Here is a 26,539-nt window from a genome sequence, read left to right as displayed (position 1 = left end):
ACCTAGTTACTCACACAGTAACACTAATCACCTATTATAATTCACACACGGTCACCCATTCACTCACTCTCTCTCTCTCTCTCTCACACACACACACACACACCTTTGAATAGTTTCACACACTCACCCAGTTACTCACACAGTAACACTCACCCATTCACACACAATCACGCATTCACTCACACACACATTTGAATAGTTTCACACACTCACCCTGTCACTCACAAATACAGAACTGTGAACAATTTCACATACTCACCCAAACACACGCACACACACACACACACACACATTCACTCACACACTCACCAAGTCACTTATGCACTCACCCAGTCATTCACACACTCACCCAGTCACTCACACACTCACCACGTCACTCACATACACACCATTCACATACACTCATATCTGCGAACAGATTCACACAGTCACCAAATCCAGAGTTATTTTAATGCCCACCCAAGAAGACACCCTAGACAACACAGATGCCCTCAGACAGGGATATGGAAGCTATCCTCTGGTGGTCACTCTGGAGTAACCCCCATTTCCCCTAAGGTCATTGGCCACAGCATGGAACACAGCCGAAAGGCTTTAGAAATCAGCCACCTGCTCTGGACAAGGCCCAGACTCTTGATGCTTATTATCCAGCAGTGTGTTGCAGGGCTACATTAACCAAGTCTTAGCAAGTATTAGCAAGTTCTGGCCTGGGTTGGCTCGACCTCAGGTGCTGGGGGGGGGGGGGGGTGGTGGCTTACGGGGGACGTGTAAACGCTTCGGCGGTTTGTTTGGCACTGAGGCTGGCGGCTGGAGCAGGGAGTGTTTGGCAGGGGCAGGTAGGGATGTGATGGATGGCCTGATTAGAGCTTTGGCAGGAGATGCTTTGCACAGATGGCAGGGTTGCCCCATATCCCCCTCCTTTTTTGATCCTCCCTTTCCTCCTCCTCCTTTTCCCTCTTCTGTCCCTCACTCAGCCTTTACGGCACAGTCAGAGAAACAGGGGCTGTGTCCTCAAGGGCGGGTGTCCATGACCAGGACTGAGAACCTAGGCTGCTGTTACAACATTGATGTGAAGATTGTATGGCAGGCGTACTCTACAGTGGAACAAGTGTATGGAGCTGGATCTCTTAGAGTCACTGTCTGAGAGGAGGCTGATGTGTTCTCCTTGTGTCTCCATTGGTTTCCCCTTGACAATGACAATGCAAAATTGTTTACAGATGTGTGTGTGAGTGAGTGACTGGGTGAGTGTGTGAATGTGTCCACAAGTGTGAGTGTGTGAGTGACTGGGTGAATATGTGATAATATCCAAATGGGTGAGTTTGTGATATTGTCAACAGATGTGTGTGAATGGATGATTGGGTGAATGTGTGAAATTATCAACATGTGTGACTGAGAGTGAGTGAATGGGTGAGTGTGTGAAATTATCGACATTTGTGACTGAGAGTGAGTGAATGGGTGAGTGTGTGAAATTATTGAAAAATGTGAGCATGAGATTGACTGGGTGAGTGTGTGAAAATGTCAAAAGATGCATGGGAATGAGTGACTGGGTGAATGTGTGAAGCTATCTATTGGTGTGTGTGTGTGTGAGTGAGTGACTGGGTGAATATGTGAGAATATCAAAATGGGTGAGTGCTTGATATTGCCAACAGATATGAGTGTGGGAAAATGACTGCGTAAATGTGTGAAACCATTGACATGTGTGAGTGAGTGACTGGGTGAATGTGTGAGAATGTTCAAGTGGGTGATAGTGTGATATTGTCAACAGATATGAGTGTGGGAAAATGACTGGGTGAACGAGTGAAACTATTGGCCTGTGTGAATGTCTGAGTGACTGGATGAATGTGTGATGTCCTTTTCGAAGTAAGCTCCTGCCTTGCACCCTATGATTCCAGGTAAACTCTAGACCCACCTCGACCTTAAACAGGATGAAGTGCTTACACAAGATGAATGGATGAATGCATGAATTCATTTACAGCACTGGACTAAAAGATGGTCTGATTACAGATGGTTCATGGTCCACAACCGTACACCTCTGCAGTGGACCACTGGCCTTGATTCAGGTTGACCTCGACCTCTTTGGGAGGTTCCTAGAAGGATGTACTTTTCGGAATGTCACCGTGGGACAGTCCTCGTCCAGACCTTCGGAAAACTGTTCCACAAGCTGTTTTGGGAACTGCAGAGCTCCTGCTGAGTCTGGGAGATGCTCCTGATTTCACTTGGAGGACACGTCCTCGTCTCAGTCGATCTTGTTATGTTTTACAGCCACTCTTCAAAGCCTCCTCTCTTCTCCAAACAGCACCGATCCGAGATCAGAGACGAGCCAAAGGCATGGTCTCGGCCGGGGCCCTCCACTAACGATCAGCTGAAACAGCACAGCGGGACCACAACCAGCACCAGCCTCCCAGCCTCCCAGCTTTCTGTGTGTGTGTGTGTGTGTTCTCTTCAAAACATCCACAGCTTAGCTCTGCTACCTCTAAAGACTTAACAGAAGCTATGTTCTGGAGGAACCACCTCCTCACTTTTAACTTCACTGTCCATTCTCTCAGCTCCGCTGACCGGGGCAGGTGGACGGTGTTGCCCATCTGTTGCTCTGCATACTTTCTCTAAGCTGTTTACCCCCCTGTTCTTCGATTGTCAGGACCTCCTCAGGTACGAGGATCTCTCTCAGAGTTGCAGGATCCCGTTGGGCTGAGGGCTAAGTAAGTATGCAGAACAACAGATATAGAGTGCTCATGTGTGGTCTGTGGAGCTGAGGGAATGGACAGTAGGCTGTCATTGGCCCAGCCTTGTGTCCAGCCCTTGCTCACCTCTGCCTGAGGAACTGTGGACCTGTGGAACGGTGTTCCTGGACAGGGTTTAGGAGTGTGAACCCGATATTAATGGAGTAATGGGCAAGTGCTTTCTCTCTTTCTTTATCTGCTCAATCAGACAATCTCTCTCTCTCTCTCTCTCTCTCTCTCTCTCTCTCCTCTCGCTCTCTCTCTCTCTCTCTCTCCCTCTCCCTCTCCATTTCTCTTTCTTTCTGTTTGTCAATTTCTCTCTCTCTCTTTCTCGAATCTCTTATGGTTTATAATCCTTTTTAACTCCCTCTCTTCACACTCTCTTCTTTTCTCTCGCCACCTTCCTTTCTCTACCCTGCCCCCACCTCTCTCTCTCTCTCTCTCTCTCTCTCTCTCTCTCTCTCTCTCTCTCTCTCTCTCTCTCTCTCTCTCTCTCTCTCTCTCTCTCCCTGTGTGAATGAATTTTAAACACCTGTTCTCTGATGTGACTAGGCATGAGCAGTCACACTTCAGGCAAATTAAATCTCTCAGAGTAAACACACACACACACACACACACACACGGCTCACAGAGCACAGCTAGAAAGCACAAGAGGGCAGCACCAATATACAGGCGGAAATGATCAGGTGGAAAATCACTGCCCCTTTGGCTGGACGTCCCGTGGCGGTCGTTTCTGTCGCTTAGCAGCTGCCAGGGCCGGGGATGAATGGCTGCGTGTTACGTTAGTGTTGTTATTTCAGAGGTGTAGTCCCATCTGTTAGGGCTAATATACAGTCAACCTACGCCAACTGGAGTAATCAAATCCCACTGCACGACCTAATGCACCGCCCAGAGCCAGCGCCGAGCCTGACCAGGGCTCCCTTTCACACTGCACTGACCCACACAGTCCAGCAGAGGAGGCTGATTCTCACCAGCTGTGTCCATTCCTACAGCATTTACACTGAAACCCAGTGAGACTCCTTTGATCACAGGGTTCCCCAACTTCACAAGAGAGAGGGGTAGAATGTGCTTCCTCCCAGACACACGAGGCCAAGCCGCAACTTCTTTTCAAACTGCTGCACTGGAGCTGAATGCAAACTGCCCAGATCTGTCACATCAGCTACTGGTATATATGTAAAATAGCAGTCTGAACAGAGATGGGGAATAGAGGAGCCATCCTACACACCTAAGACAATGTCCAGTTGAGCTCCTTCATCTCAGTTCAGTGTTGTTTTCATATTTGCTGTCTTAGCCCCAGTGTTAATTCTTATGTTTTTATCTTCTGTCTCAGTCTTGGTGCTTCATTCTGGATTTTTCTCAGTTGTCATTCTGCAATTTTCTCCTTTCTTCTCGATCCTGGGTTGGATTCTTGGTCTTGTTTTTTTTTTCCAATTTCAATTTTTTTTTCCATTTTGGCTCCTGGTTTGATTGATTCTTTCCTGTTATTCGTCTGTGTAAAATTAATAATGAATTAAGCCTTTACTAATTCAACATGACATCACCTTTTTAAAGTAAAAAAAAAAAAGAAAAACAAAAGCCAAAAATGTAAAATTTCATCCAGTGTGTTTAGATTTATTTCCCCTTTATGGCATGAAGTTTGTTTATTGTATTGTATTGTATTGTATAAACACATGTATTTGTTTGTTTATTAAATGAATGAAAACAATTATAAATAAAAGCATGGAGAAAGCCCCCCCCCCCCCCCAAAAAAAAACAACAAAAAAAAAAAAACAAGGGGCTTGTACTTGTACTAGGTTTTTAACTTAAATAATATGCTTTATTATTTTTTCTTTTTTGTTTAGATAAAGAGAAGAAATAGAAGAAGGAAAAGAAAAAAACGCACAAGGAAAAAAGTAAAACAATACAGATACAGAGCAGAAGGGTAGAATCAAAATGATGTAGAGGTGTAGCGTGGATTCAGAAACATGAGCTTGAGCTTGTCTTTTTAAAGAGTTGGGATTGTTCTGAAGTTGGATGGGAAACTGTGCAGTGGTTTAATGTGGTTCTGTAGAAGGCAGGATGCAGGTTGTCAGTGTATCAGTGTGTAATCGCTGTTAGACTCAGAATGTCAACTAACTCTGTGTAACACTGAGAGAAGAAGAAAGAAACTGCAGAGTATTATTGGGGTTTAATAAAAAAAAATAAACAGGGTCAAAAATGTTGAAAAGCCAGTAAAGCAAAAGTGACAGGGTTATACACATGAGAAACGCAATACAAACAACACTCAGTAAGGACAAAGACAACAATGACAATACAACACACAGGAGTTCTTTACTGAGGCCTTAAATGGTCCACAGTTGTTCCCTGCCAGTAATCGGATCTCTCCTGTTACTGTTGGATTGGAGAGCGATGCCCGGTCCATGTGATCTCCTGTGGACTCTTGGGAGATGGAGTGCAGCAGAGAGAGAGAGAGAGAGATATTCTGCCATGGTGTTTACTTTCAGTTTCATTTTGAGTTAATCTGACCTCAACTCCTGCTACTTAAGAAAATAAAAAAATAAGGTTTCACATCAAATATCATTGGATTAGATCACCAAATATAAACTGAAAAGCTTAAATAATATTCCACTGTGTTTATTCTAAATAAACACATTCATCATATTTTAATTTGAAATAATAATAATAATAATAATAATAATAATAATAATAATAATAATAATAGCTATTATTAGCAGCAGCTGAGTAAATATCCAGTGTACCAAAACAATGTTTATTACTTGGGAATAGTTGAGTTTTTTCAGTCATACATCCTACAGCTAAGAATATCACGAAAAATAAATCAGTCTGATGCTACTCATTTATATTCTCACAATAATATGCCATTTAATGAATTATCATCAAAAACGCTTATGTTTTCAACTTTCAACTTTTAAACTAAACAATAATGTTAAAAAAAACAATAGGTACTTGGTCAAAACATGGTCAATTTCAAAATCTCAAATATCAGTCAGCATTTAAACCTCAGACGATTACATATGTGAGTACCCAAGGGTCTTCAGAAAAGAAAACAACATATGGAACATGGCTATGTGGTTTTAATGTTAAAATGCAACTGAAATAGGTGCTGAATAAATAAATAAATAAATAAATAAATAAATAAATCAATTAATAAGCACATTCAAAACAGCCAGGATGCACTGGTTAACTGGAACCTACTCGAACAAAAAGGTGGTCCCTGACATTTGCGCACCTCCTGATTAGAGATCTGGACGAAACTGCGGAGGCTGAGAAGAAGTGGCTGCAGCTGCTGGAGCCCGTTCTTCATCAGTGCGAGTCTAATTAAAGAGGGATTGTGTGTGGCCTGGTGGTCCGTCTCAGAGGAAGGAGCTAATTAAAGAGCTGACTCCAGACGAAGGGGACACACACACACACACACACACACACACATACACTCACTAATACAGAGACCGCCCCAGCCACTACTGGCTCTAAATGCCTGGCTGCTGCAGGCGTCAATCAATAGGTTTGGACCAATGAGAAGGAGAGAGTTGATTAGCCACTTAATTGGAAACTCCTACCTTTCATCTCTAGGGTCCAGAGGGGTCTGTAGCCCTCCCTTGAGCCCACCTCGTTGTATGATGCAGTATTGAGGAGTATACTGTGGTAAATGCTTCAGCTCAGGTTCTTCTTTCAATGATATGATTGTCAATAACACCCTCTTGTGGTGAATCTTAAGCCTGCTACATGCTACATTGTAAGTAAACATAAGAAATCTGTCTGGCAGCTGAGTTATGTTTGGGTAGTTCCTTAAGTAACCTTATGTAAACCAAGTTCTGTTCCAATTAGCACCCTACTCCTTACATAGTGTGCTTCACAGATTATAAAACTAATATTAATACTACGACTACACCACTGTATTATTTACTACATAGTGTAGATGGAGATATTTGAGATTCAGCCCTAGTGGTTTAGAAGTGTAATTGCAAAGTGATCCACACACACCAACGCACAACTACGAATGCTGACAATGATGTAGGGCACTTGTCCAGCTCCGGCATAGACTCTGTCACGTCAAAACAGAAGCATGAGCTGGCTTTTAGGGTTAGGGTTAGGGCTAGAGTAATGTGGAGTGATGCAGTTAGGGTTAAGGTTTAGGGTTGGGATTTAGACTCTGTGTTGCATCTAGCCAAACTGCTCCAGCATTTATAATGTGACACTGACACACAGGCACATCTTTTTCTGCATCACCCACTTTTCCAAGCTGGGAATTGAGATGACGGTAGTGTGGTCCCCAATAGTGCAACAGTGATCATAGTCCAAGGTACAAACCAGAGAACATGATTTGCCTTTGGTCCCAGTGCTGTCCCAAGTCAAGTTTTTGATTCTGAACCAGCCTGTTTACTGCACTCTAAAAAGAACCAACTTAATTGAATTGCTTCAATTGGTAACAAGTAATTCAATTAAGTTTATCCAACTTAATTTTTTAAGTTTTTGAAGGTTGAACTTAAAAAATTAAGTTGGATAAACTTAATTGAATTACTTGTTACCAATTGAAGCAATTCAATTAAGTTGGATCAACTCTTCTCTTTTTAGAGTGTACCAGCCAAATCCAAGTCCTATAATACTCTCTCAAAATGAACTTCTGGCCATTTTTCATCAACCCCCCCCCCCCCCCACACACACACACACACACACACATTCCCACTCAGATACACACGGCTAGCTCCATCTCAAACCCCTGAGGCTTCCACACAGTGCAAATGGTGCAGAATAATCTTCTTTCCCCCTCAGCAGTACACAAAGTCAGTTTAGTGATAAGAAGCTAAAGAAGTTGAAGCTTTCAGGACACTCAGATTACAATAACAGCTCATGGTGTCACTTCCCATGTATACAAATTGTTAATTCCAACTGCTGCAAAGGTCAAATAATGATTTGTTTAGCAAATAGAGGCTAATACAATAGTTGTGACATGGACATGTCAAACTTGACAACAGAATTAACTGCTAAATTAACAAGGTATGTGTGTTTCAACTGTTAACTTGGAAGTCTGAATACAAGGTCACTCAGCTTCTTAAATCACTGTCCCAAACCCAAACAATGCAACCAACCTGAGAGTACCAGGAGAAGACTGGAGAATGCAATGCTTCCAGATCTGTTTTGGTAGCTAACATGTGCTCATGCTAACTTCCCCTCCTTCCTATCCAAAGTCGTGGACTCCCAAACTTGCACAATTTATGAGTCAGCAGGGATTGAACCAGGTCTCCCTGTAATAGAGAGTATACCTAGACTACTCTGGCACACTATGGACCTCTCAGGAGCCCTCAGACCTCAAGCTGAAACTGCATACTGTAATAACTTTAGTGAATTGGCTTGAAACTCTCCATACTCTGTCTAGACTCTAATTTGCTATTATTTTGTTCAAAGGCACAAAAGTGACCACAGTTGCTGGATTGACAAAATGAAATTAAAAGCAGCAAATGTGTGTAAGGAGAACTTCAAGGATGCTTGACCTTTACATGAACAGCAGAAAACTAACTCCAAACAAACTAAACCAACATTTCTGAGAAGTTCTGAGATGTTTGAGAGACCTAAGACAATAGTGTAGCAATAAATTGATAATTGGGTTTTGGCAAAAGTTGGCTAATTGTTGGCTAAACAATACACAAAGCATCAGACATGTCAAACTATTTTATGCTGCATAGACTTCAAGACAGTCTTCAAAATCAAGAATAAATATATTTGAACTCTCAAAACTTCATTTTCCAAGATTTATATTAGTACAAAATGCTAGGCAAGCTGAGCAGACTCATGTACATGACACTGTCTCACCCCTAGGCATTTTCAGGTCATGACTAAATGACATGAATGAATCTTTGAAGAGTTTTGAGAGTTTTAAATGGTTTGTTTGGACAGGTCACTCACAGCAAAGCAGAGTTAACACATCAAGGCATAAACCCTTTTTCTGAAAATATAACTTGTCATCTCAACCCACAGCTGAGTCCACACGTGCATCAACTATTAACTCTTTGTTTTGACCTGTTCACCCACCCCAAAACAATGTGGACCAATCAAGTGAAGCTCTCATGACTTTTTATTAATTTGTCTTGACTTATAAAGACATAAGCATCCATCAGTTTTAAGTTATCCATCTGGACAGGTCAAGCTCAACCCTATAAGAAAAAGAGTTGACCAGTTTCAACATAAGCTTCCATCACTTGTTGGCTCTGTCTTGATGGGAAGACTCATGCCAAAACCGAATTGACCAGTAAATCCTTGCACATCCATCAGGTTTCAATTGCCAGCTTGACAGGTCAGCTCTGCTTTGGGGTATGCTCAGAAATCTGTGATATTTATACTTTGCTGAACCATTTCTTTAAAACTCTGCTGAGGCAGCTGTGTTTTTGTGGTTGCTTCACTGCTCAGGTCATTTTTCCTGGCTATGAAAAATAAATCTCCTACAGCAGACCTCACCCTTAGCCTTTGGTCCCTGACCCAACAAATCAATGACCAGGGGTATGGGCAGGTGCATCTAGTTTTGGGATATTGAGCTGTTTTGTGTCACATTCCAACACATTGGACCAGCTGATCCCTTCCAGAGGTACTTTTGAATCCACCATGGTTCTCACTCTGGAAGTCCACAGAGTTGTAAGCCCTTTATAATTTTTGACCTCTTGTGGGTTAAGGGGCACACACTCTGGACTTAGATGGTTATTTGAACCCAATTCAGATCTTCCAGTTTAGCCACATATGTCCAAGGTGACTATTCTCATTGTCCAGTGTTGGCTAGAGTCATATTGAGCACTCAGCATTGAACACAATTTCCCAGAGTGATGAATCTACCTTTAGATTAAGTTGGATTCCTATTTCAGTACCTGACCTCAGATGCCTTTGTGGCTAATGTTACGCTGCACTGTGTATGTGTGTGTTCTCTCTCTCTCTCTCTCTCTCTTCTCTCTCTCTCTCTCTCTCTCTCTCTCTCTCTCTCTCTCTCTCTCTCTCTCTCTCTCTCTCTCTCTCTCTCTTTATCTCTGTACAATTTATAGGTTCTGCAATCTGTTCCAGTCCATGTTTGTTCACCCGTCTAGAGTTCATTCCATGTTCCAGTTTGTGTATTTGTTCATCATCCAGAGTCCGGTCCGTCATCCAGTCCATGTGTTGTGTCTGTCAACGTTTCATCTACGTCATCTCGGCGAGAATCATAAATACGTCTCTGTGTACGCTGTTAAAAAGCTTTGTTTTGTGCTGTGATTTGTGTTGTGTATATTGAATTCTGTTTGCCTGGTTTTGACTTTGATCCATTCCTACTTTGACTACGATTTTGTTTTTGCCCTTTTGAATACTGACGCTAGATCTATCTTTTGTAAATTATTGTAAACACTGTATATATATATATTTCACTAATATATATATATATATATATTTCACCAGAGTAGGGTTGGCTGCCATTTATTTTGGGAGTGGGCTTTGTGTGTGTTTTTGTGGATAGACAGGGAGGAAGGTAAGGTGTTGTCTTTTGTTTCCTTTTGTTTACACTTAGGTAAGTTAGAGTTGTTTGTGGGTCAGTTAGGAGGGGTGTTTGTTTGTTGTTTTTGTCGGCTAAAGGCCATCCTGAAGTTCACTGGTGTTTGGTTTCATTGTACATATCACATTTACAATATATATTCTATTCATTATTCATTCTGTGTTTCTGTTTGTGTCCTTTTGTTCATCATTTACATCTCTGTTACAATTATTCCCTTCACATATATTTATTTCAACACATCCCTCATTCTGTTACGGCTCAACCCTAGACTGGGTCGTAACACTAAATACAATCAAATTTTCATTGCAATGTTCTAACACCTATGGCAAAACCTTCAAATCAGCTTTGTCTGTTCACACAGCACTAAATAATACCCAATCCTATTTGTGCCACTAGGTCTGGTCAATGTAGTCTAATGCTTTCATGGCTGAATGCTATCAGATCCTCACATCAAATTCCACTTCCAAGTCTCTCCCTGCTGCCCCCTACATTGTAAGTTCCACTGGAGTGGAAGTTCCAGTGGTGTGTTCCACTGGAGACATTATTCCTCACTAGGCCACATATGGTGAGGTATGGACAAGTCCTTTGCGAGTGAACACCACCCACCCTCATGGCAGGTTACAATGGATCAGTGACATCACAGTATGTGGTTTCTGGCTAAAACATTAGAGCATTGTTTATGGTCCATTCAAATGGATTACTGTGAATTAATTTGCAAAGAAATTTGAATAATTTCCTATTTGCCCCTTCCACAAGCTTGTGTTAAGTTTGTGTGGCTGTGCGGAAGCAGGGTCAGTAGTATAAGCCTTGGATAAATTATCAATGCTAAGGGCCTGTGCTGTTCAAACTGAGACAGTGAATCCTATGGTGGTCAAGAAGTGACCGGTTGTGGACAGGGATTGTACTTTGTTGTAAACATCAATGTAGGGCTTCCAATGTGACTCAAGTGTTAATGACCCTCTGGACCACATTTGGTCAGAACTGACCACTGCCCACCAGGCTACTTTTGGTAGGAATCACACGAGATGATGAACAAACTGTTTGTGTTGCTGGAACTCCTCCAGTTACACCCATACTCATGGTACAGCTACATGTTTTGCATGTATTTCCATGCCCAGGACAAGTTTGACCATGGTCTCCTCTGGTGAGGACAGTGTTTATTAATGTTGCAGGTAAAGGTCAGTACAGACAAAGAGGTCTTTTTAGGATCAATTTATCCCTTTCCAATCAATTCATACTTCCTCCAGCTCAGTCTGAGATATAGAATTAGGTGGATTGTTAAGGACACAGATCTGACTACAATAAAGTAACCTGATCAATGCCAAGTTTCGGCTAGAGAGGTATAAACCCCCTCCATTGGGAGATAGAGCCGAGAAACTGTTCTCTCTCAACAGGTGTGTGATTGACTTGGTAAGAGTGTGAAATAGACCATGGGTGAGAGTGTGTGAGTGACTGGGTGAGGGCACGAGGCCCTGACCAGGGTGAGACACTTACAGAAGATAAATGAATGCATGTAATAAATGTTATTTGCACTGAAATATGATTTAATTTTTTATTGAGAAAAATCATTGAGAACAAAACAGCAAAAAGACAATTACAAAATATAAGTTCTTATAATTAAACAGTAAATTTCAAATATTATTAGATACCAGACTTCACCATCACCAAACATTATTAATATATAATAAAATGTAGTGCATTCAAAATAGACCCACAAACCCCTGTGATAGCTAATAAAATCAACTAATGAATAGTGATGTTGTGGATTTACACCTCATTTTAACTCAGTAGATTTTTTTGTAAAAATTAATAAAAATAAATGTAGGTTACAAATGCAATTGTCATGAATATAGCGGCCGGCATGGTGGCGCAGCAGGTAGTGTCGCAGTCACACAGCTCCAGGGACCTGGAGGTTGTGGATTCGATTCCCGCTCTGGGTGACTGTCTGTGAGGAGTTGGTGTGTTGTCCCCGTGTCCGCATGGGTTTCCTCCGGGTGCTCCGGTTTCCTCCCACAGTCCAAAAACACACGTTGCAGGTGGATTGGCGACTCAAAAGTGTCCGTAGGTGTGAGTGTGTGAGTGAATGTGTGTGTGTCTGTGTTGCCCTGTGAAGGACTGGCGTCCCCTCCAGGGTGTATTCCCGCCTTGCGCCCAATGATTCCAGGTAGGCTCTGGACCCCCCGTGACCCTAAATTGGATAAGCGGTTACAGATAATGGATGGATGGATGGACTTAGCAGCTGCATCCAGACCTTATTGCACCAAGCACAATGCAAACTGTTGGATGAAGTTATGTAAAGCACACCACCACTGGACTCTAAAGCAGTGGGGATGTGTTTTCTGGAGTGATGAATCACACTTCTCTGCCTGGTGAATCTGGGTTTGGTGGTTACCAGGAGAACGGGACTTGTCTGACTGCATTGTGCAAAGTGTACAGTTTGGTTGAGTGCAGATTAAGATGTGTGGTTGTTTTTCAGGACTTGGGCTCAGCCCCTTCCCTCAGTTCCAATGAATTAACTCTTAATGCTTCAGCATAGCCAGAGATTTTGGACAATTTCATGCCACTGACTTTGTGGGAACAGTTTGGGGGATGGCCCCTTCTTGTTCCAACATGACTGTGCACCAGTGCCAAAGCAAGGTCCTTAAAGACATGGATGAGCAAGTTTGGGGTGGAGGGACTTGACTGGCCCAACACGTAGTCCTGACCTCAATCTGACAGAACACTTTTGGGATGAATTAGAGGAGAGACTGTGACCCAGGCCATGTCCAACACCAGTGTCTGATCTCAAAAATGCACTTCTGTAAAAATGGCAAACATTCCCATAAACACAGACCTAATCCTTGTGGAAAGCCTTCTCAAAAGAGTTGAAGCTGCAAAAGGTGGGCCAACATCATATTAAACCCCATTCCTACAACTTTCAATTAGAGCAGCATTAACTGTTTCAGCAGTGTATGCTACAGCAGCTCTTCTGTGGGATCAGGCCAGACAAACTCGCCTTCCCTCCATTGAGAATCAGAGAGGCTTTTTTGCCCATGACCATGTGGCTAATTCACTCGTCATTCCCTGGACAAGTTTTGATCAGAACTGACCACTGCACACCAGAAGAATTCTGTTAAGAATTACACATATGCACACAAAGGGTTAAACAAACTGTTTGTTTTGCTGGAACTCCTCCAGTTACACCCACACTCATGGTACATCTACATGTTTTGCATGTATTTCCTTGCCCAGCACCTGCAGGACAAGTCTATCCACGGTCTCCTCTGGTGAGGACAGTATTCATTAATGTTGCAGGTAAAGGTCAGTACAGACAAAGAGGTCTTTATAGGACTCACTTCATCCCTTAGGCCAGGGGTCGGCAACCTTTACCATTCAAAGAGCCATTTGGACCTTTTTCACAAAGTAAAGAAAACACTGGGAGCCACAAAACCCTTTTGAAATTTTAAATGCAATAACACTGCGCATAACAGGGTCTTTTTGCCTTTGTACTATGTATAAACAAAATATACTGTGTTACATTTATGAAATCAATGAACAACCACAGAGAAAATAAAATAACATTTCTGCATGCAACAAAACATTTTTAACTCCGAAAAAAAGACATTGGGTTGACGGTTCAGTAAAATACTCAATGTCTATTTGAGTCTTTGTAGTAATGAAACAACACATTTTTAACTCCGAAAAAAAAGACGTTGGGTTGACGGTTAAGTAAAATACTCAATGTCTATTTGAGTCCTTATAGTAATGGAAAAAAAAAAAGCCGAACTTTAATTATCCACTGGCAGCAAAGAAAAATGCTGTCCTCTCTCTGTGTGCCGTCATTATTTTACTGGTGCCTTCAGCTGTCAAAAAGTTCAAGAAACCGCACACTGGCGGGTGTTGCACAGTGGAAGTTGTGACGTGTATTAAGAGCGACAAAAATATTTTAAATATTAAATATTAAAATATTTTAGATGTTACAAGATTGCAATAATATTCATAGAATTACATTTTGAAAATGAATGAACCAAAATAATATATATTTTAATTAAATACTCATTAATTATTTTCATCATCAGAGGGATCAAAGAGCAGCATGCGGCTCTGGAGCCACGGGTTGCCGACCCCTGCCTTAGGCTACTTCCTCCAGCTCAGTCTGAGATATAGAATGAGGTGGATGGTTAAAGACACAGATCTGACTACAATAAAGTACTGAGAAATCACACATCCACCACCATGCTTCACAGACATTGTTACACTATTCCCAAATATGTGGACACATTTCTAATCACTGAAACAGTGCTGACACAGGTTTCTGATGCTCTAACTCAGCCACACACCAACCTAAAGTCAACCTGATCAATGCCAAGTGTCAGCTAGAGAGGTATAAACCCCCTCCATTGGGAGATAGAGCAGATAAACTGTTTTCTCTCAACAGGTGTGTGTGTGATTGACTTGGTAAGAGTGTGAAATCAGACCATGGGTGAGAGTGTGTGAGTGACTGGGTGAGTGCAGGAGGCCCTGACCAGGGTGAAGCATTTACAGAAGATGAATAAATGAATATAATAAATGTTCTTTGCACTGAAATATGATTTTTTTTTGAGAAAAAAAAGAGAACAAAACAGCAACAAGACAATAACAAAATATAAGTTCTTATAATTAAGCGGTAAATGTCAAGTATTATTTGATTCCAGACTTCACTATAACTTTACACCATCACCAAACATTATTAATATGTAATAAAATGTAGTGCATTCAAAATAGACCCACAAACCCCTGTAATATTTAATAAAATAAACATATGAAGAATGATGTTGTGGATTCACACCTCATTTTAACTTGATATTTTTTGTAAAAAATAATAAAAATAAATGTAGGTTACAAATGCCATGGCCATGAATATAGCATTAAACAAACAACCAAACACAGCAGAACCTAACCTCAGTAGTTGGTGCAGATGAAGTTGAGCTGCTGGTTCTGTGGCAGACTGACCCACTGCTGTCCTCCACTCAATTCCACCGCTCCAGATCTCTCTCCAGAACCACAGTCTTCTTCCCCGTTCCCATTCCCTGGAGCCCAGTTCTGGTAGCAGATGGAGAACCCACTGACCCAGAACCAGAAGCTGAGGGTGCAGGTGTGACGTAGCCCCAGCCAAATGTGATCAGTGGAGGCTTTCTGAGCCACCTCCATCACCCAGGACTGGACCTCCGCAGAGTGAACTGAGACCAGATCCACATGGTGCTCCCTGCAGTATCTCAGAGCGTCTCTCCAGGTCAGAGTCAGATTCACCAGCAGCAGCTGATCTGGACACAAGACAAAAATATTGGTTTGTATGTTTTAATTGAATGTGTTTATTTCAAATTATAATGTTCATGTTGTTCATGTCTGTGTTCAGAAATACGACCAGAAACAGAATCAGTGAAATGCAGCTCACCCTCACGGCAGACGAATGGAAGCTCACTGTTACATTTCTTATTGAACCAACTGCCCCCTGCATCTCCTTCATTCGTGGACACTGCAGTACAGTTCTGACTCCCACCGGTATTGTTTGGCTGTGTAGATGCCCAGTATCTGAACGAGGATTAGCTCTGATCTGACCACTGCCAGGAGTCGCTGAACAGACCGATCCAGAAAGTATCACGGTTAAATCCCTGTCCTTTATTTCGGATCAGCTCATTCTCCGTCTGGTTCCTCACACTGACCAGATCTTTGTAACTCACTCTGCAGAGGCTCTGAACTTGACGCCATGAAAAATCACCATGTATCATTATGTAGCTTCTATCCATTGTACTGTTTTCTGAAAGATATTTAATTTGTACTAATAATAACTCAGTTGAATGATAAATGTTGTGTAAATTTGTGTGTTCATAACTTAATACATAATACATAGTAAAAAATGTTAAATTAGACATAGTAAATCATTAACCAGTTTCTCCGTGTTCTTACCGTCATAACACATAACACCTAACTGAGTGTCACAGCTAGTGGTCGTCCAGGCTCCAGTAAATTTTGACATCATAACACAGAACTTGTTCCCCATTGTGCTGCTTGGTTCTCCACTGCTCCAGTTCCTGTACTTTGATCCCTTTCTGTACAAATCTCCATCAGCCAGAGACCACAGCCATCTTCCAGTGTTCCCTCTGTTTAGACCGATCCACACTGAGCTGGTAGTTTTATCCTTGAGAGTCGTGTTCAGGTTCTTCATCTCCTCCATGTTGTTGACGGTGGCCAGATCAGTGTAGTTCTGTCTGCAGTAGCTCTGAGCTTCAGTCCAGGTTTTATTCTCATTCACAAAGTGATATTGATAAGGAACATCAGAAGCAACTTGATCAAAAGCAACTGTAAGAAATGAAATATATTTAATTTGATGTTGTAGTGGAATTCGCACCCCAATGTTCACAGATAATTAATCAAAAAAATAATTAGGAGGCATTTTTAGGAGGGTATGTAGACCTATATATAATGGTATATATTAGCAATAGTCAAGAAAAAAGTGGCCTGAACACTGACCTGAGAGCAGCAATGTAACAGAAATCCATTTTAGAGCCATTTCTAAGAGAAGTTGTGTTCCACAATCTAAATATTACAGAAAATAAAGTTTCATGTGATAACAGCATTCAAACTGCCATTTCAGGAGCGTTAAAACTAATGTAAATATCCACACTCACCTTTAAAAGTAAATAAAATCTTCCTGGAAATGCCCTGCGTCTCTTGTATTTGGAAGAATTACATCTCAATACAAAGGTAAATGATACTCCTATTCTCCCTGGGTTTGTTTCAGTCCCTCGTCTCCTCACGTAATGTTCATAGCAGAGTGATTCTGAACTCTTTATATCCCTGAACTCCCCACTCTTGCTGAAGCTATAGATTGAAAAAATACCATCCCAGTGTTGCGTCACAGCATATGTATGTTTGGTCTTCACCAACCAGTTTTTGGAGACAGTTCCACAAAAGAGGAAGTAAGAAGCAATTTGCATTAGACTTTGCAGATATGCAAAGCCTTTTGGACATGCCGTCATCAGAGATGAATTTCACAGTGCAACTGTGTTGAGTCCCCTCCCTGGTTCATCCCCTTAATGTGATGGAGGGGTTTGCATGCTTGCGTGAGCCTAGAAAATATGTTGTCTGGGGCAATATCCCCTGGTAGTGTCTTCCAAGGCAAATTGTTCCTAGGTGATGGGCCAGACACAGAGTGGCAGTGCCTCTGAACTGGCACACTAGGGTTTTGGTTCCACTTTTCAAGAAGGGGAACTGGAGGGTGTGTTCCAACTATAGGGGGATCACATTCCTCAGCCTCCATGGTAAGGTCTATGCGGGGGTACTGGAGAATAGAGTCAAACTGATAGTTGAACCTCAGATTCAGGAGGAACATTGCGCTCTGGTGGTAGAACACAGGACAAGCTTTTTACCCTTGCGAGGATCCTGGAGTGAGTTTGCTCAACCAGTCTAAATGTGTTCTGTGGATCTGGAGAAGGTATTCGACCGTGTCCCTCTGGATATTCTGTGGGGGGTGCTCTGCGAGTATAACGTATTGGGCTACAAGAGTTTCAGCCCCTGTATAAACAGAGCAGGAGTCTGGTTCGTATGGCTGGCAGTAAGTAGCGGAAGGGTTGAGAATCAGCACCTCCAAATCTGAATTCATGGTACTCTGCCACAAATCTTCTGTGTCTTTCCTGGTGAGGTGTTGGGGGCATGTCCAACCTGGAGGAGGCCCTGGGGAGGATCCACAACACGCTGGATACACGACATGTCTCGAGTGGCCTTGGAATGCCTTGTTATCCCCCTGGCAGAGCTGGAATAAGTGATTAGGGAGAGGGAGGTCTAGTGCCCTCTTGAACCAGTATGAAATACCGTTGAGGATGGAGAAATGGAGGTTCCCTATGGCATTCTGCAGCACATTTGCCCACAGATGCTGCAGCTAGGCTTGTAGATCCTGCACACTCATAGGTTGTTGGAGCTTGGGTCCCAGCTAACAATCATCAGTCGCTGACCAAGAGGTATATTACCCAATAGTAGCATCTGAGAGCAATTATACAGGGCAGCTGTGTAGCAGTTTTACACCCCCTTGTGGCAAAACAACAGAGCAGAACAGTGTCGAATCAGACAACACCTGTAATCATCCGAAATCTGGTAGCAAATGGACTCTCCACTGACCCAGAACCAGAAGCTGAGGGTGCAGGTGTGACGTACCTCCAGCCACACATGATCAGTGGAGGCTTTCTGAGCCACCTCCATCACCCAGGACTGGACCTCCTCAGAGTGAACTGATATTGCAAAGATGTTGCGACTTTCCGCCATTTGGCAATTATACCTTTAAATCCCAAAGAACTGCCATTTGGCAGGTGTGAACAGCTCTTCTCACCTCCAGTGTTATGTAAATGAGGCCTTTACATTTGAAAGGAGACACTCTACTGCACTCCACACTCTTCTCTGCAGCAAGTTGGTGAACCCCCACCCCCCAAAAAAAGTCAACATTACCAGACATTTAGATTCAAGGTAGTTTTATTGGTATTTGAACAGGAAATAAACATTTTGCTTGGTTTCCCTGTACAATGAAATAGTAATAAAGGAAGTAATAAAAATAAAATAAGCATGCAACAATATGATAACAAAAGTATTCATAAATAGAGATGTAAACTATACAGAAATATAAACTATATTCTTCATGCCACACTGTGCCATCTTTTGCCGTCTCTGTCAGCCACTTGTGTGTCTCCATGTGACCTCTCTTTCCTGGAGGTGGTGAAGTCTCCTCATCTACAGGACCATATGTTTGAGAATTGATTAGTGAAAGGTTAAAATAATGTGAAATTGACACAAACATGGTATTTGAATTATAATTCCAAAACATCTCAAGTTTGCCTCCTTTGTGCTAATGTAGGATTGTTTTCACAGTGCAAAAAGTGGCATATTGATTAGTCAAAATAGCTCTGATATGTTGTAACCTTATTTTAAGTAGTTTTTGTCTTTTGAAAAACTGCCAATAGGTAAAGATATTTTTAAATAAATTTATACAAAAAAACAACCCTCAGCTAGTTGTAAAAAAGACATTTTTACTTAAACTTTTTAAAACCCAAAGTAAAAGAATCGTATCAGGACATTTTGTCTTGTTTTAAGTCAGAATACAAGTCAAAATTACTCAAATTAAAATAGAATAATATTCTTGAGCAATTTTAACTTCAAGATTGTACGTTTTGCAGTGTGTCTCTTCCAAAATCACAACAGCTATAACCAGCAAACCAGAAGAGATTTCAGAGTCACCACTCTGATCAATAGTAATTTCTTCTCCATCTGAGTCACAGGGGTTGACATGGTTGAGGATCATGCCCAAAGCCTGCTCTGTACTGTAAACCTTTGCCATCTTTGCTTCTTGGTCAACAGAGTAAGTGAAATATGTGTAGTGACGTGGCTTTTTATCCACATGGAGGTGGATACATACATAATCGTTATCATCATCGTTCACGCTATCACCCACCATACCCGTCCCTGTTCACTGTCACCGGGTACTGGCATATTTCGATCTAATGGCTGCAACAACAACATTTTTAAAATAAATATAGAACCCATCTCAGTTACCTCCATTGTGTATATTTGTAATATTGTATTATAGTGAGAAAGGTTTATTCTATTTTATTTCACTCAGCATGTAGCCAGATAGGCTATTTACTTGGGTGCAGTTTATTATATAAAGTTTACACACTTTATTAACAAGTTTTCCTGTGTCTGCAGTCATCTTTCTCTTTATTCTAAAACTGACACAAAGACATTTGAACTATAATTCCAAAACACCTCAAGTCTGCAACCTTTGTACTACTGTAGGATTGTTTTCTCACTAATGATTTGTCAAAATAGCTAAAGTTCAGATTTTTTAACCATTATTTTAAGTAAATTTGCCTTTTGAAAAACTGCCTCCTTTGTACTAATATAGGATTGTTTTCACAGTGCAAAAAGTGGCATATTGATTAGTCAAAATAGCTCTGATATGTTGTAACCTTATTTTAAGTAGTTTTTGTCTTTTGAAAAACTGCCAATAGGTAAAGATATTTTTACATAAATTTATACAAAAAAACAACCCTCAGCTACTAGTAAAAAGGACATTTTTTCTTGTTTTAAGTCAAAATATCTCACCCCATTGGCAAAGTGTTTTTCTTGACAAGTAAATATGACTCAAATTAAGATTAAATACTATTTTTGAGCAATTTTTACTTAACTGATTTTTTTATTTATATTTCTCAAGGTTTTTGTAGGTTTCACATCAAATAATACTGCATTAGATCAACAAATATAAACTAAAAAGCTTAAATAATTCTTTATTGTGTGTATTCTAAATAAACAAGTATTATTCCATTATATTTTTGAAAGATTATAATATTAATTGTTATTATTATCAGCAGCTGAGAAAACTGCCAAAGTACCAACATATTTTTTATTTGTTGAGACTGTTGCCCTGAACTAAACTCCTGAAAGTCTGTGCCTGCTGTGACTCTCAGAGCTTTGTCAGTCAACACAGTTCACACTATCACCCATCCCCCCCGTTTTAGCACCTAGTAGTGGCTTAATGTACATAACAAAAGGTGGCCTTATGGGTTGCAAATTACCCCAGCACTGCCATTTGGCAGCCTCTGGTAGAAAAAGGGGGTATATGAAAATCCTGGTAGTTCTAGTGGTATGAGTTTTCTGGAGTGATGAATCACACTTCTCCGCCTGGTGAATCTGGGTTTGGTGGTTACCAGGAGAACGGGTCTTGTCTGACTGCATTGTGCAAAGTGTACAGTTTGGTGGAGTAGAGATTAAGATGTGGCATTGTTTTTAATGACTTGAATGAATTAACTCTTAATGCTTCAGCATACCCAGATATTTTGGACAATTTCATACCCCTGACTTTGTGGGAACAGTTTGCTGGATGGCGCCTTCCTGTTCCAACATAACTGTGCACCAGTGCACAAAGCAAGGTCCATAAAGACATGGACGAGTGAGTTTGGTGTGGAAGAACTTGACTGGCCCCACACAGAGTCCTGACCTCAATCTGATGGAACACCTTTGGGATGAATTAGAGCAGAGACTATGAGCCTGGCCTCGTCCAACACCAATGTCTGACCTCAAAAATGCACTTCTGTAAAAATGGCACACATTCCCATAAACACAAACCTAAACCTTGCAGGAAGATTTCACAGAAGTGTTGAAGCTGTTATAGCTGCAAAGTGTGGGACATATTAAACTACAATCCTACAACTTTCAATCAGAGCAGCATTAATCATTTCAACAGTGTGTGCTACAGCAGCTCTTCTGTGGGATCAGACCAGACAAACTCACCTTCCAATCCATTGTCAGTCAGAAAGGTTTTTTTTTTTTTAACCATGATCATGTGGCTGGTTCACTCGTCCTTCCCTGGACAAGTTTTGATCCGAACTGACCTCTTCACACCAGACGAATTTTTGTAGTAATTACACATGTGCACACAAAGGGTTAAACAAACACCCTTCCAGTTACACCTACACTCATGGTACAGCTATATGTGTTGCATGTATTTCCATGCACAGGACCTGCAGGACAAGTTTGACCATGGTCTCTTTGGGTGAAGACCGTAAATGTCAGTGTCCTGCCTTGATGATTACTCTCCCGTTCCAGTCACACCCATCATCATGAAGTGCTTTGAGGGGCTTGTCATGTGGCACATCATGACCCTTCAGCCTCCTTTGTTTGACCATGCCTATGTTCCTAACAAATTAACACACTACGCCATATCCATCAGCTTTCACCTAGCGCACACCCACCAGGATAATAATAAAAACAAATGTTTGAATGCTTTTCCTAGACTTAAATTCAGCATTCAGCAAAATCATACCTCAGAACCTGTTCAGAAAGCTGAACCAACTGGGCATGAACTCTTCTTTCTGCCATTGGATCCTGTGCTTTGTGACTGGGAGACCGTATTCAGCCAGATCAGACGCAACAGCTCCAGCACCAATACGCTGAGCACTGGGGTCCCCCAGGGCTGTGAGCTCAGTCCATTGCTGTTAATTTCACTGACTCATGACTCAGGGATCACATTATTGAGTTTGCAGATGACATCACTGTAGTGGGTCTCATCAAATAGAAGAGCGGTAGTTAACTGGTTAATGGTTAATGTCTTTGAACATAGACGAGACCAAAGAGATGGTTGTTGACTTCAGAAGAACAATGTGTTCATTCTGCACGACATATTGAGAGCACCAAGTTCCTTGGAGTTCACCTGGCAGAGGATCTCTCCTGGTCCCTCAATACCAACACTGTAGCCAAGAATGCACATTAGCATCTCTACTTTCGTCATCTCCCCCCTCCCATCCTCACATTATTCTACAGAAGAACCATCAAAAACATCCTGAGCAGCTGCATCAAAGCCTGGTTTGGGAATGGCACCATGTTGTATTGCAAGTCCATGCAGCGTGAAGTGAATTCAGCTGAAAAGATTATTGCTGTCTCTCTCCCTACCTTCACAGACATTAATTATTGTAAATCATCTTGCATCATTGTATATGCTACTGTACACCTGCACTTTATGTTGTAATGTGTACTTTGTTGTTCTATGTAGCACCTTGGTCCTGGAGGGTGTTTCACTTCACTGGGTACTCTACATAACTGTATACAGTTTAAATGAAAATGAAAAACTTTACTCTTTATGTATTTTATTGACAACGTTACAAGAACAAAACAGCAATTAGACAATTTAATTATAAGAACTTATCTATAGTTATGTGGCATCACTTAACTTTAAAACTTCAACAAACTTTATTAATTTATAATACATTTTATTGCATTCAAAATAGACCCACAAAACCCTGTAATATGAAGAGTGATATTGTGGATCCATAGGTGGATTCTCCACTGTTGGATACAGAATAAAGAGCAGATCTCCTTTCAGTCTTGACTATTGTGAAAGGAAAGAAAAAAAAATGCATTTGTGTTATACATTATATCGTCACGAATATTCCAGCACTAAACTACCAAATACAGCTGAACCTAACCTCAGTAGTTGGAGCAGATAAAGTTCAGTGTCTGGGTCTCAGGCAGACTGACCCACGGCTGTCCTGCTCCAGATCTCTCTCCAGAACCACAGTCTTCTCCCCCTGTCCCGTTCCCTGGAGCCCAGTTCTGGTAGCAGAGGGAGAAGCCACTGACCCAGAACCAGAAGCTGAGGGTGCAGGTGTGACGTAGCCCCAGCCAAACGTGAGCAGTGGAGGCTTTCTGAGCCACCTCCATCACCCCAGACTGGACCTCCCCGGAGTGAACTGAGACCAGATCCACATGGTGCTCCCTGCAGTATCTCAGAGCATCTTTCCAAGTCAGTGTCAGATTCACCAACACAAGCTGATCTGGAGAAGAAAATGAAACATATTGTTTAGTATATTTTAATTGAATATATTAATTTTTAATTATATTGTTGTTTATGTCTCAGTTCAGAAACAGAATCAGTGAAGTGCAGCTCACCCTCACGACAGACAAATGGAAGCTCACTGTCACAGTTCTCATTGAACCAACTGCCCCCTGCATCTCCTTCAGTCATGGACACTGCAGTACAGTTCTGACTCCCACCGGTATCGTCTGGCTGTGTGGACGCCCAGTATCTGAATGAGGAGTAGCTCTGATCTGACCACTGCCAGGAGTCATTGAACAGACCGATCCAGAAATACTTTTCATCATAATTGTGAACTGAAGTTCGTACCCACCCGTTCTCCGTCTGGTTCCTCACACTGACCAGATCTGTGTAATTCACTCTGCAGTAGCTCTGAGCTTCACGCCACTTCACAAGGCTGTTAATAAATATGTAGCTTCCACTGTTTGGACTTGTTTCTGAAAGAGATTTATTTTAAATCCTTAATATCTCAGTTGAAGGACACTCAGGTTGTATTCATGCTCATTGTTTAGAAAGTAAATCTTGACACAATCATGAAAACATATTGAAAGTTATCTACATCTATCAATCACTAATAGACAATACCTGTATGTTCTTACCATTATAACACACAAAAGCATGTTTAGTGTCACATGTATCAGTATGAATATATCCATATATATTTCCCATAATAACACAGAACTCATTCCCCTTTGTGTTGCTTGGTTGTCCACTGTACCAGTTCCTGTACTTTGATCCCTCTCTGTACAAATCTCCATCAGCCAGAGACCACAGCCATCTCCCAGTGTTCCCTCTGTTTAGACTGATCCACACTGAGCTGGTAGTTTTATATTTGAGAGTCGTGTTCAGGTTCTTCATCTCCTCCATGTTGTTGACTGTGGCCAGATCAGTGTAGTTCTGTCTGCAGTAGCTCTGAGCTTCAGTCCAGGTTTTAGCTTCATTCCCAAAATGATATTGATGAGGGACATCAGCTGTAGCTAAAGCAAAGATAACTACCAAGAACAATAAGAAGTCAGTGTGGTCTTTATTGTGGTCAAATCTGGCTTCAGAGTGTAACACTGTCACACCAGAGGCGATTGCTCTAAGACTGCAAGGGTAGCTCAGCTTCCCCTAAAATATCAAAAAAATAAGTGATCAAATATATACTGTTCTGTGTACATGTCATTGAATAAATATGCACTACAGCGCGCTCAACTTTTGTTCAGATTCAGTTTCTTATCACTGGTAAAGACAAGGCTTTCCTCTCAATCATTCCCTTCACTGTGTTTTAAACAGTGTGACGCTGAGCATCCACAGAGTCCAATAGCGAAGCAGCGAAGGGCAGCGAAACGAGACGAGTCATTGGATAAATGCTGGGCTTTGTCCCGCCCATCGGACGCTCAGCATCTCTGGGGGTCTACGGGGCAGTGGGCCGGCCTCGGCTGGCCCGGACGCTCAGCTTCTGCATGATGATTGGATGATCTCTCTGAGGCTGATTCCCTTTTTGTTTGACAGCGAAATGAGCGAATCAGCGATCCTTTGGTGTAAAGATCTGTGGGAGCATTACATTTTCATTCTGTTTCGAGTTGAACCGGAGATTTTCTTAAACCTCTTAGCGGCATTTTCTTTGTTGAAAACGACTAGCGACAAATCAAGCTTCTATTTCTGGTGTTTTTATTTGTAGCTGCTTGTGTTTGGAGACTGACTTCTATCAAACTTTCTGACTTCTATCACAGTTTCTGTGCAGCGGGTGCTGCTGAGCCCCTCCACCGTCACAAAGCACTCACAGGCGGACACACTTCACATGGGCCAAGGCCGTTTAAGCAGCCTAGCTCTGCTGGCCATTGAGAGGACACTAGTCAAGTCCCTGGAAAAGACGCCTTGTTGGTACGACAGGGTCACAGATCATTTTCTTGAAAAGGAACGGAGGGTAGAATTTACGTATAAATAAACCGACACATTTTATGATGAAGGCCGAAATTGAGCTTCCCCTCCTTGAAAGACCAGCATCCGCCACTGTGTCACACAACACTTTGTTCTTATTAACTAATGTTTTTGTCTCAAAATGTCCGCTAACACAGGTGCAGTAAATATAGGTCATGGAAGACACTTTTATACAATTTGCACTGAGTCAGGAGGCAATTTACATGTTAGTTATGAGAAAGTGGACTTGGGTAATGGTAATTACGTGTGGTGTTCATTTACTTACACTCACTTTACTAATAACATGTTGATTGATAATTAACTCAGTTAATATTCAGACAGAGTTTCAGACCCTCTGAAACACACACAAACACACACTCTCAGTAGCTCATAACTAATACTAACACATGAGTTAGTCCTGAATCTACTAAAGCTCTGTATAGAGTTGAAATAAACACTGACCTGTGAAAAACAAGGTGAAATCCATTTTTGTTTCTCTGAAAATAAAAGCCTTTGTCCTTCTCCTTCTACGAGACACAAATGTACATCAACTGTTGTTGTGCTAAATGTGAAGTGTTAGATGAGGAAACAGGAAATATGAAGCATGCCTTTAAAAAAATACACAGGGTGATTTGTAAATCAAATGAACAGCATCTGATCATCACAGAAGTGATATTTGTACACACTGCCTACAAGGAGCAGCACTGGATATTTGTAATATTCCTAAGTTATGATTCATAATGATCAGTATTTCACCTGTACATCTGAATAGATTGGAGACTTGTTTCCTGAAACTTGTGGCCACTGTGTAGTACATTGTTGACCCCTTACAGACTGAGGTCTTCTGGTCAGAAAGTCCAGCCTCTGGATACGGAGAGAGATTGAGGTTCATTAATGTTCATATGTCTAAAAGAAATAGCATTCAACATCAATTACCTCTTCTTCTAATTGGGTAAGACAGTGTTACTGTGTAGTGTGGGAGGTGGACTCAAGGGCAGAGATTATTTTTTCATTCATTAATTCATTATCTGTAACCGCTTATCCAAT

General features: G+C 41.5%; 1 protein-coding gene and 1 pseudogene across 1 annotated transcript; both read right to left on the bottom strand.

The window, feature by feature from the left end:
* Positions 1-15,073: 15,073 nt before the first annotated feature.
* Positions 15,074-17,569, bottom strand: LOC136678807 (C-type mannose receptor 2-like; annotated as a pseudogene).
* Positions 17,570-23,202: 5,633 nt separating this feature from the next.
* LOC136678797 (C-type mannose receptor 2-like) lies at positions 23,203-24,457 on the bottom strand. Its single transcript, XM_066656939.1, has 3 exons — positions 24,292-24,457; positions 23,665-24,027; positions 23,203-23,549 (listed from the first exon to the last, which is right to left on the bottom strand). Exons 1-3 carry the CDS (start codon positions 24,455-24,457, stop codon positions 23,203-23,205), a joined length of 876 nt encoding a protein of 291 aa, XP_066513036.1.
* Between the last annotated feature and the right edge of the window lie 2,082 nt (positions 24,458-26,539).

The sequence above is a fragment of the Hoplias malabaricus genome, chromosome 2 (genome assembly GCF_029633855.1).
Source record: "Hoplias malabaricus isolate fHopMal1 chromosome 2, fHopMal1.hap1, whole genome shotgun sequence".
Classification (NCBI taxonomy): domain Eukaryota; kingdom Metazoa; phylum Chordata; class Actinopteri; order Characiformes; family Erythrinidae; genus Hoplias; species Hoplias malabaricus.
This window is presented reverse-complemented; position numbering and strand designations above follow the sequence as displayed.

Excerpts from the sequence above, each read along its gene's own strand:
- LOC136678797 (XM_066656939.1), bottom strand. The coding sequence starts at position 24,457 with ATGGAGGAGATGAAGAACCTGAACACGACTCTCAAATATAAAACTACC. Across the intron at positions 24,028-24,291 it reads CTGGTACAGTGGACAACCAA|AAACAAGTCCAAACAGTGGA; the intron begins GCAACACAAAGG and ends AATCTCTTTCAG. Across the intron at positions 23,550-23,664 it reads TCCATTTGTCTGTCGTGAGG|ATCAGCTTGTGTTGGTGAAT; the intron begins GTGAGCTGCACT and ends TTTCTTCTCCAG.